Raw genomic sequence first — 17,026 nt, 5'->3', positions numbered from 1 at the left:
GACCATCAGCCTCGGCTATGCGATTCAGTTCGCCCGCCGTCCCCCCAAGTACCGCGGTATCCGCTTCACTACAGTGAAAGCGTCCGATGCCCCTGTTTTGCGGGAAGAGATCGCAGTCCTACTGGCGAAGGACGCGACAGAGCCAGTCCCTCCTGCCGATATGAGGACAGGGTTTAACAGCCCTTACTTCATTGTACCCAAGAAAGGCGGTGGGTTACGACCGATCTTGCATCTGCGAGTTTTGAATCGGGCCCTTCACAGAATGCAGAAACGTATTTTTGGGTGTGTCCGTCCCCAAGATTGGTTTGTAGTGATCGAACTGAAGGACGCGTACTTTCATGTATCCATCCTTCCGCGCAACAGACCCTTTCTGAGGTTTGCGTTCGAAGGACGGGGATATCAGTACAAGGTCCTGCCCTTTGGGCTGTCCCTGTCTCCCTGTGTCCTCACGAAAGTCAAGGAGGCAGCTCTTGTTCTCCTCAGAGAGCAGGGTGTTTGCATTTTCAACTATCTAGATTATTGGCTGATACTAGCACAATCTCGGGATCAGTTGTGCGAGCACAGGGATTTGGTGCTCCGGCACCTGAGCCTGTTGGGCCTTCGGGTCAACTGGGAAAAGAGCAAACTCTTGCCGAGGCAGAGGATCTCTTGGTATGGAGTTGTACTCAGTCGAACAGACAGCACACCTCACAGAGGAATGTGCGCGGTCGGTGCTAGCCTGCTTGAATACATTCAACGGCAGGACAGCGGTCCCACTGAAACTTTTTCAGAGGCTCCTGGGGCATATGGCGGCTGCAGCGGCACTTACACCGCTCTGCCTGTTACATATGAGACCACTCCAGCACTGGCTTTATGGCCGAGTCCCGAGGTGGGCGTGGAAGCGCGGTACTCACCGGGTCCAAGTTACACCGGCCTGTCACCAAACTCTCAGCCTGTGGTCAGATCTTGCGTTTCTCCGGGCAGGGGTGCCCCTAGAGCAGATCTCCAGGCATGCTGTGGTTTACACAGATGCCTCCACCACCGGCTGGGTGCCACGTATGACGGGCATGCAGTCTCAGGGGTTTGGACGGGCCCGCAGCTGCAGTGGCACATCAGTTGCCTGGATTTGTTAGCAGTGCACCTTGCCTTGAACCGTCTCAAAGGTCTTTTAGGAGGCAAGCATGTGCTGGTCTGAACGGACAACACAGCGACCGTTACCCCCGGCCTGGATACGTGCCCAAGGTTCCCACTACACCCTTCAAAGACCAAGTGGTGAACCTGCAAGCGCTGCCCCTGGAGGAGGCAGACCCAGCCCTGGCTTAGCTCTGTCCCATCCGAGCATTGAGGTGCTACGTAGACCGGACACAAAGCTTCAGGACCTCAGACCAGCTCTTTGTCTTTTACGGAGTCCGGAAGAAGGGGAGTTCCGTCTTTAAGCAGAGGATGGCCAACTGGATTGTGGATGCCATCGCTCTGGCTTATCAGGCTCAGGGTGTCCCCTGCCCATTCAGGTTGTGAGCTCACTCAACTAGAAGTATTGCATCCTACTGGGCGCTGGCTCGTGGCACCTCACTGACAGATACCTGTAGAGCTGCGGTTGGGTGACCACTAACACGTTCGCTAGGTTCTATAGCCTTCGTGTAGAGCCTGCATCCTCCTGTGTTCTCACCTCAAACCGGTAGTGGCACTGAGAGGCCCGGTTAGAGTCGGCTTGCTTAAACTGCTCCACAGTGTCCATACTGTAGACCCTGTTGATATCCTCCATTACCTTAGGCAGCTGGACGCAGCGGAACATCCGGCGTCATGCCTTCATGATGAATCCGTGAGAACCATGGAAGACTGGGTTCCGTACTGAGACCAAAGCGGTACTCGTATGTGTATAGTCCACGGTATAGCCTTAGAGCCCGTGTTTCCCCGGCAGACTTCTGCCTTCCCAAGGGGGTTTTAATCACCTCAAATTTCGCCATATACACCTAAAAGGATGCTATATGTATATTTGCTTCGGGAAGGATGGTGCTTCTGCAGCGTCCCTGTCCCAAGCGGAACGGGTACGTTTTCCCAGTGTTATCCAATCTCACCCAGTGAGGTAGTGCTTAAACAATGGTGAGTGGAACTACTTGTTCCAAGCTCTGGCCTACACCTAATAGGGGCGCAGGCGGCTCGCACAGGGCACTGGAAGGGGCAGCACCCATGGCACTTTGGTAGATCCCATTTTGCGTCAGTCACCGACGTGGCGTCGAGAGTGACCAACTGAAAGGGAACGTCTCGGTTACATATGGGACCCCCTACGTCCCGTCGCCATGGTTGCTGTACCGCCGCTGAGCTGCCAGGTCTCCAGCTCAGCTCCTCAGTGAAAAGCTGGTATGCATTGCACCTGCTGCCTTCTTACAGTCACGCTGTGATCAGCGGCAGCTGGATGCAATAATTACATGCCAATGTGCATTGGCTCATTTAGTTTACACTCAAAGTAGATTGGTCTATCGAAGCGATATCCCATTTTGCATCGGTCACCGACGTGGCATCTCTGTTCCCTCCTTCAGGGAATGAATTCACCATACTTAACCAAGACATTTTTTTGTTTCCAAATTTTCACAGTCAACCCCATTAACACTTCCCCCAGTTACCACATGGTGACAAGTAACGCATAGTTTCTCCTCAATTTTTCTCAAAGTGCAGTGTTGACAGAATACATCAACCCCAATCATTTAACCATTACCAAATTATTGCAAGAAGAAAAATTGTAAATCAGTTCATCAACTTTCCAGTTGATAAACTTTTTGAATGGGTAACAGGTAAGCCATTTAGATTGTTATTCTGTCGCTGAAGAATAAGGTTAGCTAGTTTGGGACCAAATATTCAGTGACAGATTAATTTATTATAAATTAGCTAACCTGCTACTAATTCTAGCCTTTTTCATTAATAAATGTAGCCAATTAAAATGACATATATTTAACATGTATCATGTTTATTGCTAGGCAACAAAATTACTAGGGCTGTCAGTCAATAATTGTTTTTTTTAATTAATTAAATTTGTCAATAAATTTGCAAATTAATTTCAAATTTAATTTGGCTGTGAAATTACCCACAAAATATAATTTAAAGCTATTATTGTGTTAAATGAGGAAGTATCAAGTAGACATTAAAAAGAGTAGCTTTATAAATAAATATTTTATTTGATTCAACATAAAAGTTATTACACATAAATGTTTAGGCTACAACGGCCTAACATAAAGTATGCAACATAAAGGAAGATACTTTGAGAAACTTTTTTTTTTTGCAATGAAAGTCACTGGTAAACGAACAAGCTTTGGTTCCAGCAATTTTAAAAACACCACCTTTTATGTTGGGCAAAAGAAAGTCGTACAGGTTTGAATCAACATGAGGGTGAGTAAATGACATAATTAAAGTTTTTAATTAAGGTTTTTTTTATAAATTATACTCTACTTACTTAAGAAACTAAAACTGGCAGCAGATTGCAGTAAATGTCTTTATTTAATAATGAGTGATAAGTAATTTACTCATTCAATTCATTCAAACGGCTGATTCATTCAGGAATTATACTTTTTGTTATTAATCACTTACCCCCCCCCTCCCCATTTCGTTCCAAACTCTTAAAAACTTTATCTTTGTAACACAATTGAAGATATTTGGGATGAAAACCGGCTTGTGACCATCCCATTGGCTGCCAAATAAAATACACTGTCAAGGTCCAATGTAAATACACGACCTTGACAGTGTAGGTTCCATAAGTGAATAATGACACAATTTTCATTTTGGGGTGGAGTATCCCTTGAAGTAAACAGCTCTCTTTATCTATGGGCCTCAATCAATGAATCATTGGCTCACACAATTAGTTGAAAATTAGGAATTATTCAGAAACTAAACACTGCATGCTCCTCGGAGATGCCAATCAGTATATGGCTTTATAGGCAATATTTCTTTTTTTTTTTGGCAAAATTGAGCAAAAACCGTGTTTCACAATGCAAACAACATAAAAATGAACAGATAAAATGCAGAATAAAACAGCTCATGTAATATTTAGTTTGACCCACCTGAGGTTTTGACTTAACATTTTACAATTTTTAACACCTACCATTTGTTTTTGTTTTTTTAAATGTGTAAGTTGTATAAAGTTTCATAGATGATCATTCACATTACCATTTTGTATCTTTCAGAAAACAAAAAAAGTTTAAGTAAAATAAATGTGCCTCTCCAGAGGAAAAAGATAGTCTGTACCTTAGTTTACTTACTTTAAAGTGTCTTAGTACAGAAAAGAAAATAAAGCATATTTTTGCGTATCATGTGATGCTTCTGCAGTGCTCATTTTGTGAGCTACCACAAACGATAGTGAAACACAAAATAAGCATCTGTGATTGGACAAAAGTCTCATCAAGGCTTCTTATTCACTGTTACAGACGTGTAAAACAATCATGTCTGCGACGGTTACAATGCCACAAAGTGTTTGATGTGGGATGATTAGACCTAAACGGAAAGCTGTAATATTTTAACAAAGGAAAAAAAGACTTCTTACCCCTTAACTGTGGGCATGATTGAGAAACCTTGAGAGCTTTTCAGTGAGACACTACCATGACTGTGGTTTTTCTTAGTTGAGAGGTCAAGGACTCCATCTGAAAAACATTTCCAAAATAAAATATCAGGCCATCAGATCTTCTAAACACTGTCAATACAAAAGTTACAGACATAATTTAATATAGATATATTATCTTATTTTCAGTTCACTATTGAGATTGAATTTGTTTTTATTTTATATTTTACATTTTAAATGCAATACTATAAAAGTCTTTATAGTTATTTTTTTTCTTTTTTATTATTTCATTTTAGTTATTTTAGTATATGAATTTAAACTAAATGATAGGGGTGCACCAATACCACTTTTTTCAGAACGAGGCCGTTACTGTTATTTTTATTTTTGGTACTTGTTGATAGCGAGTACCGATACCTGTATTTTCATGCCATGTGCAATTTTTTTAAATAATGAATACAGAAACCAAAAGAATATGAATAATGTTATTTGACTTAGTTAATTTAACAAATAGGTGTTTCCCATTATTTATTTATTTTCACACTTAATTATGCCCATTAAAATTTATTGTACAAGCTTTTGTTATTTGCACTGTTCATTTTATTTCTCCCTTCATATTTCATCTTCAATCTAAAGAAAATTCAGTCCGCATGCTATGCTTATCAGCTGGCGCACATCAGCTATACAGGCGTGAATATTGAATGTTTGACATTTATATTGATTACATGTACTTCATATAAATCCTTAATCTCTAATACCTTCATTCTGATCTCTGTTGGTCTGTTGTTGCGTTTCTTTGTCTGGACAAATCACTGTTTACACATTGTGTGGTAATGGCTTTTGGTATCTGTGCATTTTAATGAGTACGAGTACAAAAGCACATTATCAGTATCGGTATCAGTGCATTCTTACCAAATACACAAACAAGCTTGAATAGGTCATTTTCAGGCAAATATTAATATAAATCAAACCTTGTTTCATTCATTTTAGTGTCTCAGAACTGTATAATTGAACATATCTGTTCGTCCACTTATTCAACAATTAATCTGCCTCAATTTTTACAGATTTCCCCTCTTCAAAATGTACATGCTATATTTTTTAGAACCAAAAAAAATATTTAGGTTTATTGTTTTTTATTATTATTTTTTGATGTTTCTGTGAATACAGATCAAATAAATATGTCAACTGATTTCTTTTATGTAGTAGAAAAAACTGCCTTTTTTATTTTTTATTATATAGAGGAAAAAACAAATCCTGCACACTATGCAAGAAATATCAAAATATTTTTTTATTGACGACGTTTCGGATACATGACCTTCATCAGGAATTTTGATTAACATTTTTTTAGTAGTTAGTTTTTTGCTTTTTCTGAAATATAATTCTGTGTTAAGGATTTTTCGACATTTTTCAAAAGAAAGTATTTTTTGCATAAAGTAAAATAGAACATATTAAATATGAGCAGAACGGTTCATCACCTTGTTCTCTGGGTTCAGTCTCTGGTTTCTTGATGGTGAGGTCCAGTGGGGAGTCCTGGTCTGCCATGAGAAGCTTGCTGAGGACGGGATTCTGTGCGGAGGCAGCGGGTGTGGAGGCGTCCGGCTCCAGCGAGGGCGCTTTCGGCAGGCTTTGGTCCTTGGTGCCGTTGGGCTGGGACTGGGGTTGGGGTACGTCCTGAGTTGAGCTGGTTTTTGAGGTATATTCGGCAGCGAACTGTCGGATCATTCGCTGCATGATTTCACGAGCCACTAGAGGAATGTGGGGGTCTGTAAATCTCGGGAGGTCTGCTGAAGGAAATATATATGAAGGAATGAGCCAATGATTGTGTTATAGCGTATATATACTACTTGTTTTTTGAAGATACACCGAATAGATTTTAGCTACAAAATATAAAAAAATCAACCCTCTAAATATTTTGATCACTCCAATGATATTTACTGCTTATACTATTTTTGTATAATTTAGATATTATTATAGTTAAAATTTGATTTTTATATATATTTTACATTTAAATCTGAGTAAGTTTTAGTAATTTTATTGTTGTGTTTTTTAATATGTTTTAGTAATTTCAATTTTAGATATATATTATTTTATTACATTTGTTGTTTTTTAATTCCATTTTTTATTATTTTAGTTTTAGTTTTTTTTTTTTTTTTAGTTTATCAAGTTACACTGAATGAAAATAAGTATTTTTTTTCCTTCGGCAACTAGCTGAAATACGTTTGTTTTAAAATTTTTACATTTATTTTATTTCAAGTAACAATCCTGCTTCACACACATTTGAAAAAAATATATATCTTGTATTTTGCAATATTGTTATTGAACAGCCAGGGTTGAATAAAAGTTAATATTTGACTAAAAGTACCTCAAGTCAAATTTCCTCTTTTAAGAATTTTACATCTTATAAATGCATCATTTAACTAGTAGTTTCACAAAACACATGGCTAGTGCCATTGTTAAAATCAAAGGCGCTGGATTTGGCAGACAAGCCTTTGAAAACATTTCCTACAGGGCAGTAAAGTCAACAGACTTCCAAAAAGGAAAGACTGCTTCCTTATATTCGTTTAGAGTAAAAAACATCAAATATACAAATATAAACGGAGAACCAGAAGACTGAAAACATCTGAACATCAAAGCACTTTTCTTGGAAATCCATATACATATACTGTGTGCATAATTCATGTGTGTATATGAAATTGTAAAAAAATATTTTTTTAGAAATTAATAGTTATTTCAAAAGTGATTTTTTACCATGTCATAACTATTTGAATTTTATCTTACAAATCTATTAAAAAAACAATTTAATTCACCAATGTAATTGCCTTCGTTTATTAAAAAAAATTAGAAAAATACATAGGATTATTACATAGAAAGTCAACTACTTTGGTTTCAGCCCTTGTAATGTACAACATAATGCAAGGCTTACCCTTTCTATAGAAGACAACATTGAGGAAATCCTCTGCTTGCCTCTCAAGTTTGTTAATGTTGGACTGCTCTTGCTTGAAGCTGTCCGCTTCTGATAACACTTGGTTGTTCAAACCAACAAAATTTTCCTAGAGAGAAAAAATCCAATAAAATAGGAGACAAAAAATAATTAAATAAATAAAACATTAACATATTTGAAATTGCACGTACATTTGATAATCATACATCATTATGAATTGTACATGAATTTCATTGGTGGTGGGGGGATCCTGTAAAATGTACCAGTTTACCATTATGTTGTTAGCCTGTGAAAATGTCTGCAAATTTGTGAATACAAAAGCTGTTCAGTTTCAAAGAAAGAGTAAAGCTGATTTATTGTTCTTTCACAGTCATTGGTCACGTCTGGAGATGTGTTGTCAAGTAATAGCTTAACAAAAACTTAAGTTAGAATAATAATTACCTGTCATTTGAATGGTAAACATTAAAAGTGCTAATGAGCATTTTTTTTTCTTTCAACACCAAAGACCCTACTACAACAAACATCTTTAAAGTGCTGCGTGGTTGAAAACATTAAATGACTCAATGTGATATGTAAAATTGCTAATGCATTGTTTGTGGAAACATATAGGTAGGAAGATTAATTACCTTCACTTTTTCACGTCTCAAGCAGCAAAAGAGACAGTTTTCATTAAACGACCAATCTGACACACCCTCTGGCTCACAATCTGCAAGAAGAAGAGAAGAATTTTAACAGTGCTGTTCTTTTACAAACACAACTAAATACACTTTTATTTTATCCACATATCACAACACACAATTATAAATAATAATGCATTTTAACATATTTATATTCTGTGTTCTTCCTACACTGACAGTTTTCAGTAGCATCCCAAATAATAGTTTGTGCCACATACAATGTTATATATATATATATATATATATATATATATATATATATATATATATATATTTGACTGCAAAATGAGATGAGACAATCTTCCATTTTTAACTATGCCAGGTGAAAAGATGTCTCATAGGGGCATATTCGTTATGACTATAAAAATTAACATTGTAACATCTGTTAGAAGCAACTAGATGTTGTCGTGTTATCAAAGAAAATGAATAACCAGAACTAACCTGTACTGATCTGTGTATAAATTATTAACTTGAGCAACATTTAAAGTGCATTAACACTTCCATCTAGAAGGCCATGTAATTTGTGGCTGTGTGAATTTTAGGTTACTGTTTTTGCAAAAGTAAGTATTTCTCTTTATAATTACCAACATAAGTCAAAACTTCGGAAAAAAAATGACCTTTTTCTCCAACATAATTATGTTTACTGTGTGAAGCTTTAATTTGCTCTTCAAGTTCTGCAAAAAGAGCAAACCACTTTTATAATTGTAAACCATGTTTAGAATTCATGTTTAAATTTAGTTTTGATGATTTAAGCTCATGAATGGGTCACAGTTCATTGTCTACAACTTCAGAAACAGACAATTTAAACATTTTCTGGTTGATATGCTAATTAGATTGATGCATCATATTGCGAATTCACAAAATTACTCAAGGGCTTAGAATAGAGCCCTGTGGTACTCCCAGAAAAAAAAATGGATGTTTTTCAAATGAGCAATTTTATTTGAGTTTACAAAATATATATATAATATTTCATACTCAAATTACTTTATTTAAAGGTTTGCTCCCTGAAAAAACCTATAACGCACTGCAAAAACAGGGAGAATTGTAGATGCTCACTGCGCACCCATAAAATGAATAACATCACATTTCTGAATCGTGAAACATAAAATGGCTGTGCCAACACAATAACACATGATAGAAAATTTGAAAAGCAAAAACACATAGCTAGACAGGTAGCAAACACATCTAGTTAACATCTATAATTAATATTCAGCTGTTAAAAAAAATATGTTACAGAACAGTGTGTTCAAAAACATTTAAAACTATGTCTGCCTGTTCTTGATTAATACCTCTGGTGATTACAAAATTGTAAGTAGTCATGTAACTGTCCAATGTGTAGTAGGCGAGGGTCCTTACCAGTGCCCAGATTCATGTACACACTATACCAATTCACTAGCTAGGAAGCTAACTGAGACGCACCCCACACGTCTCACTTTTGGCTGCTCCTCTTAGGAGTCTCCACTGTGAATTATCCATATTTTTATTTGACACAGGATTTACTTACTAACTCCACAATATCTTAAATTACATATTAAAGCATTATTAGAGTAAAATGACAGTTTTAAAATTTAAATACTGTCAACTTTTTAACTTAGTTTGTAAATTTTTTATAATTAGTTATTTTTTCAAACTTATTAGTTTGCTAAAATTGCATGTTCATTTGGAAATTACTTTAATTTAAAATATAGTTTTAAATGTATGTAGTAAATGATTTTTTTAATGGATTTTCATAATTTAAAATATAAAGTCTGGGAAAAGGATAAAATAATAGCATACAAGAAAGGTTAAAAAAAATCAGATTCAAATATGATATCATTTAGACTTAAATTAAAAATTTACTCCAACAACAGCATTCTTCTTATCTAAAACTAACCATCAGTATAATCTTCACCTTCATCGTATCCAATGTAACACTGACCTTGAAAGAGGGTAAGATCTTTTATGAGTCCTGGTCCAAACAGCCCCTCCAAAATGCTTTCAAACCCTGTGAAGAAAACAAAGGTATGTTCTTATTAGCTCTGTGGAAGGTCTATAAGTCGAAATCACATGTCCACCCACGTCCACCCCCGCACGTGCACAAACTGCTTTCAATTTTATGAACTAAATCAATGCTTTTCCGATTTAATACTGCCACTCAGTTTAATTAACTGCAAATACCAGCTCAAGAGCATAGTTGCATGAATACACCCTGAAGAATCTGCTAAAATAGGAAACAAAAAGACAAGTATTAGCCTACTCTGTGTAAATGTTTTATAGTAAGGATTCTTGGAAACGAATCAAATGCAATGCAGACATCGGAATGTCAAGATGTGAACGCCAGTAGTTTTGGTGCTTTAAAAAGGGAACAAATTTAAAGACGCAATATTTTTGAGAGTTATACCATGCTAGTAGCTAATGCACAACACATAGCAATCTCCTAATTAAATCAACAACGACAAAAACGATCAAGAAAAAAGGCAAAACAAAAATCAAAAGTGAAAAAAAAAAAAGATTTATAATAGCAGTCATTATAATAAAAATAATTAATGTGAACGGAATAACATTTTTGTGCATTCTCTATTCTAAACTACACACTTAAACTTGAAAGGATCATAGTGGCATTTTCTCGAATTGTTTAAGGCATATCCTTACAGCTTGTTCAATGACGTCCTGTCGCAATGATTAAGAAGAACATGATTACAAGTTTTTGTCCTTCAGGATACGGCGTTCTTTCTGACAGAAATACAAACCACCAGGCTTAGTTAGTGCGATTCACTATTCATCAGCTGTTCCCGCTGCAGTTTGCTTATAAAGCATGCATTCCAAATTGTTGCTGGCTACAAAGGAGGCTTTGAAAACAAAAATGAGCACTTCAAAGTGTTCTAACATTCCAGTCCATTAAATGCACAGCATTACTGCTGAAACTGCAGCGGTTTTCAATGTCTAGTGGATAATTGCATCGGTACACAATGATTGAGTACTGTACACAGAATGAAAAGATATTTGTGTTAAAGCATACCATTTACGTTAGAATTGTTTTTGCAAATACATTTCAGAAACACTAACACTAACAATAAAAAAAAAAAATAAAAAAAAAAAAACACGAAATCATGCTCTTCCAAAAACTCATAAAACCCTCATTAAATCGACTTGAATTTTTAGGGATACTGAGTTTGTATTAAATGCTTGAATTGTATTCAATTCAGTGCTTGTTCATATGACGTGTAGTTAAATATGAAAAGCACTAGTGCATGAGGCCTGTTGGAGGAGAACTGTGTGGGATATCGCCACAAAAGAGCGACTCATTCAACACAACAAAACTAACATTCATTCACTACACTACACAACCTTAAATCACCAAGACCACATAAAGAATGCATTGCATACATGCACAAAAATTTTACAATCAGGGTGAGGAAAGGTCCAGTTGAAATGTGCGTGAACATACAGAAACAAGCCAATCAATTCAACACCAGGGAGTCACGCTAGCAGCTTTTTGTTTGAACTTCCTGGTGACCATTAATTATCTATATATAGTGTAGTGGATGTATGAATAATTTACTTTCACTGGGCAACAAGCACCAATGCATCTAACCAGTAGATAAGATCGATATAGTCTGAGTTCTGCAGATGGTTGAAGGACACTATTTCCAAACAAGCTTCCCACATAAGCTAACTGTTCAATGTAAAATGTAATTAAATCTAACCTAACAAACTGCATACATTTAATCTATATTGTGGACAGATTTTAGAAGACACAGTTACTGTACAAACAATCATGCTTTTACTTCTAATGCAGAAATTAGCCTAAATACAATTAACTTGAAACGCTTCAATCCATAAACTATACCAGGGTTTTTAAACAGTATCCTCAAGCTATGTTCTTGTCAAGTCCATGTTCCATGTTGTTAAATCAAATATGAAAATAAACATACTGCAAAAAAGACATAACAATGTCTCTATGCAAAGGATGAAATTTGCCATTAGAATAATTTTTTTTAGCTGTGGTGACTACATGTCAGTTTATAGACTTTCACACATTGGATCGAGTACTGAACCCTGAGGCACACCACTTGCCATTTGGCCCCTTTAAAATGGACTTGGATATTAACTGCTTCTGAATTATTATTACAAAAATTCATTAAGATTTTGGCTTTGTGAATGTTGCTAAGAATTTTTTTTTTTTTTTATTTATGTTAAACAATCAAATTGGTTGCTAATTTAGGTTTTCAAATATACACTTTCCTTAAGCTATTGTCAATGTCTTCCAAACGACTTCTGTAACATTTTAAGGAACTAAGCACCACCCAAGAGATCAATATCATCTTACATAAAGACTAAGGGAAAAAAAGAGCTTTCTCTCTCCGGGGAGGACAATACCTTCAGGTTAAGTCATTAAAATCAGCATATTGGAGACAGTGCATGCTTTCTACCCATGGTTTATCTTAACCCTAAATTAAGGCAACTCCCTACCCCCAATTCTTCATACATGGGAGACAGAAAGGGGGTTGGGGTTGTTCTTCAGGGGAAATCTGTGTCAACTACAACCATCTCTATCTGGTAGAGCCAATCCATGAGACAGACACTACAAAACAGCCTGGCCAAAGGCAACTAAGACAAGACAACTTAATTTTGAGTTTAAGAACAAACCAATGATCAAATTGACTAATACAATGAATATAAGTGTCTAAAACACACCTACTTCAACACACACACACAGTCACTGTGGCAACCTCTGTGATGGTAAGAGTAGATCGCCCTTTATCCGGCTCTAGGCAATTCAAAAGACACCAAAAAAAAAAAAAAAAAACTCCAAAAAATGTCCCCACCCTAATTTTTCAGTCCATTGTTGTGTTTAAAGAGTAGTTTCTCCACATTTCAAATGCATTTATCCAATTTCACTCCAAGCATATTCAAATTGGGGAGGGGCAAAAGAAACTGGGTCATTTCTCTTTGTTTGGTTAAGGAGTTAACCCACAAAAAAAGCCTCAGTCTCTGAGCAAGCAATCATAATCTGTGAAGAACCTGCCATTGTGACCCTGACGGCTATTCTTTAAATTTCAAAGAAAAAAAAAGCAGCAACATTTTCCTGATAATCATCCAACAGGAAGCCGTCGGCTGAAATTCAGTGTGGCGGCACGCAGGAGTCACGCTGTGCAATTCAACGATTCTGTTGGGGCCAATGATTTATTCAGTGTGCCATGTGCCAAAAGCAGAACGTCTAATTAATTATCCAATTATATAATTATCCAACTGAAGGCCACTTAAATGATAAAGAATTCTATTGTTCCTTGTATATGAAAATAAATGAAATAAGATTTGAATGTGCTCCAATATTAACTCAGAAAGAAACGTAGCTAGAATAATATATGAATTCATTTTGAGAGGTCTCAAATGTTTAATATTCCTTTCAAAACATTAAACAAGACACATATCTAAATAATATAAGGTGAAATGCATGCTGGAAATGCTGACAATTAGAATTATGAACAGATGTATAAGGATGATATCTACAATTTGTCCTAGAAAATAATGTTAAACATAAAATGTGAGTCAGAGACTTACACTATATAAGTACTCCCTAAGTTTCATCATTTAGACAAGTAATAACACACTTCTCCTCAAAAAGCTCAAATAAAATAAAATAAAATAACAAAATAAATGTATGCATTTAGCAGATGATTTTATCCAAAGCGACTTACAGTGAATTCAGGCTATCAATTTTTACCTATCATGTGTTCCCGGGGAATCGAACCCACAACCTTGCGCTTGATAAGCAATGCTCTACAAATTTAACACTTAACAAATAGCTTAAGGATTTGAGATATTATTCATGTCCATAATACAAACACACAAAAATATGTTTTTTACTGTTGGGCTTTGTTTAAACAAGCTCAAGAAATTAAAAGTTGAGCTCAGAATAATTTAGTAAATTCATATTATTATGAATTATAAAATCATGATTACTACCATGCTGTCTATAATGTAAATATGAATAAAACACATACAACTATTTTTTTTTCAGCAAGTTAGTGATGTCTTTGATTTTATGTTTGGTTTAATGAGCTCAAACTGGTATAACAATGTATAAAAGTTCCTTTATTTAATCAAATAAGTGATGCTTTCTGAATTTACACTGTAAATTAAAGTAAAAAGTAGTTAAGTAGTTTAGTTAAAAGTTATTCATTCAACATCTATTTAAAAAAATGTTACTGGCGAAATTTAATTTCACAAATCATTATCTTCAACTCTTGATGCAGTGACACTTTGCGTCTCAAAAAAGCAGCTAGCAATGTATTCAAAAGCATATGTGTTGTATTCCGTATTTAAGGCGCTCATATTGTTATTGTTGGAGTTGAACAGATATTAAGGTAATAGAGATCCCGTAGAAGATTTGACTGCTTTTACTGCAGGCGTAAAGATTCACCCTTGAGAAAGTAGATGAATTCTTAAAGACGTATAGCTGTCTAGGAAGCATTTCTTCTCTTGTCTAAGTCACCTGGGAGATACGGCGTACACATACTATACAAACGAATGCTGAATGAATAGAGCAGATATCACATGTGACCGGGCTTGGTGACAATGTGATATCTATAGACTGAAGTTCTCTATTCAGTGACCTCTTCCTGAAAGTGCTTTATAGGTTTCCTACGCTTCAATTCACACGTTCTGCCAGATTCAATTTACTTCAATTCCAAATAAACTGTGAACACGGACACAAAAGCATAGCCCATGCACAGCTGACCTTGTCAAATGCTTTTCTAAAAAAGGAAACTAAAAGAAAACACATAGTAGCAGAAATAAAGAGAAGAATTTTTGGCTCAACACAAACAATGAATTCAAAACATACAAATACAACTTTTTTTTATGTTTGACCTTCTCACAGAGTTTTTTATCAGATAGAAAAGAAAACATTTTTTAAAAGCACAAATAGCATAAATGTATACCATGTAAAGGTGAAAAGACATGAAGGGAAGAGAGTTTTCAAATGCGAAATGTTGCAAGCTGGATTTGAACCAACAACGTCCACATGAGCATGATATAATGCTTTTCTACTGCACGGTACGGCTTGGTACGGTTTACTTGTTGTTGTTTTTCTCACTAAGTACGGTACCTGGTACCTTGATTGAAGTTCCAAGTAAACCGAACCAAATCATGACGTGCAAACTCTGCTGATCACTGATTGGCTGGAGGAATCGTCACCACATGCGTCAATGAACTTGCGACATAAACACAAAACAATTGCTAAATTTAAGCATAGCCAGAGAAGGATCGAATAAATCGGTTTCGAACGAGCACACCTTTTTTTAACAAAAAAAAAAGTTTTGTTGTCTGTTGCGGAAATAAGTACAGACGTTCCTACGTACGATCAAGTAGGAGTCGTGGCAGTAGAGGCGGCACAACTATAATGACGTGAATAATCCCGCCTTCTCTAAAGAGATACTAAACTGCACTGAAACTCAAACCGAGCCGTTTTCCACAGTGGAAAAGCGCCAATAGTCTTCAAGTAAAAGCCTACATTAAATTTTTTGGATTCAAGGCCTCTAACTACTAAAAATGTATTCTATTATGGCAGAAGCGTAAACAAAAGAGTGGCACACCACCTGTGTGAGATATAAATAAGCATACGCTACTGCCATTTTGATTACATCTGCGATTAAATGCCCTCTATCTGCGTATTTCATACACAGACATCAAACTAATTAATTTGAAGGACTCTAGAAAAAGCTAATTATGAGGTCGCAAAGTGCACATATTTTATTATTAAAGAGAGAACAAAAAAGGGAAATTTGTAGCGACAGACCAGCTTTTCTCAGACGTGTGCTTCCTAACCTCACTGGGCGAGATCGCTATACTTCTCCTAATTAGCCTTTCCTCCATACCTTTTTGTCTCCTGCTGCCTGCCAGTCATTTCACGGACTAAATATATATATATAACATGTTTGGTGTGCAATTGAAAAGTTGCTTTATAAAACCTCAGCTCGTCTGGCTTTTGATTTCTAAAGGACATGCAGTATAAAAGGGGGAAAAAATCCAATCAAGAAAGTGACCCCCATCATCCATTTCATCGGCTTTCTTTGCAGATGAATGACTAATTATGTGGTTAGGGTGAAGTTAGGAAGGTATTTATAACCCTATGGTCATAACCATCTACAGCGGATGCATTAGAGCAAACGCAAAAGGTTAAAGGGTAAAATTACCGCTAAAATGGTTTTATACTTTTATCCACAGTTTTTCAAGAATAGAAAATGACTGATGAGTTTTTTTTTTATGTAGATATTCAGAGATTAGAGTGGCAGATGGCCAGTGTAATACAGATCTTTTTTTAAATACATATACAGTTAAATGATTGCATATGAAATGTACACACATCTAATGTAGTTTAGTGAGTTTGGCTAATCGATTTTAAACTTTTCTTAACTACAAATATAATATATATTTGATATTTTAATTGCTGCTTTAATTAGAGCGCTGAGATTTTCGCTCTTTTGAAGACAAAAACTAGAACACATCACGATCAATTCAGCCTGAAACTGGACTAATCATTCAGGCCCTCCCAAGTCAACTAGTCACCCAGGAACCCCTACTAACTACTCTATTTTGAATAATTGCACATCCCAGCTCAAAATCAGCTAAATATCCAAACTATCCATTGGAATCAACCAGCTGGCACACTTAACAGACAAGAGTCTCAAAATGGTCAAATAGGACTGAACGATATGGCTGAAAAAATTATCACAATAAAGTTTCCTGAGTGAAAGTTGTAGAAATCAGACCATTAATTGTGGTTTTAAACTACTCTTTATGGTCAGAACATGATAAACACTTCTCAGTTTATGTATGTTCTAATGAGTGATACTGCTTCAAATCACGAAACAGGTTTGTGTTGCCTGACTGCAGGCTACA

The 17,026-nt window shown here is 36.1% G+C and overlaps 1 protein-coding gene across 2 annotated transcripts in view; it reads right to left on the bottom strand.

Annotated features, from left to right (window-relative positions):
• LOC113065155 (ligand-dependent corepressor-like) overlaps positions 1-17,026 on the bottom strand; it is a 38,298-nt gene that overhangs the window by 12,748 nt on the left and 8,524 nt on the right. The window contains exons 2-6 of one of the 2 annotated variants that reach the window (XM_026236378.1): positions 10,059-10,124; positions 8,090-8,169; positions 7,446-7,572; positions 5,998-6,306; positions 4,511-4,607 (exon numbers count right to left, since the gene is read on the bottom strand). In XM_026236378.1, coding sequence (XP_026092163.1) covers positions 4,511-4,607; positions 5,998-6,306; positions 7,446-7,572; positions 8,090-8,169; positions 10,059-10,124 — 679 coding nt within the window. The remainder of the gene's footprint in view (positions 1-4,510; positions 4,608-5,997; positions 6,307-7,445; positions 7,573-8,089; positions 8,170-10,058; positions 10,125-17,026) is intronic. The other variant, XM_026236379.1, reaches the window with a different exon arrangement.

The sequence above is a fragment of the Carassius auratus genome, chromosome 47 (assembly GCF_003368295.1).
Source record: "Carassius auratus strain Wakin chromosome 47, ASM336829v1, whole genome shotgun sequence".
Classification (NCBI taxonomy): Eukaryota; Metazoa; Chordata; class Actinopteri; order Cypriniformes; family Cyprinidae; genus Carassius; species Carassius auratus.
Note: the sequence above shows the minus strand (reverse complement) of the source record. Positions and strands in the feature narration are given on the sequence as shown.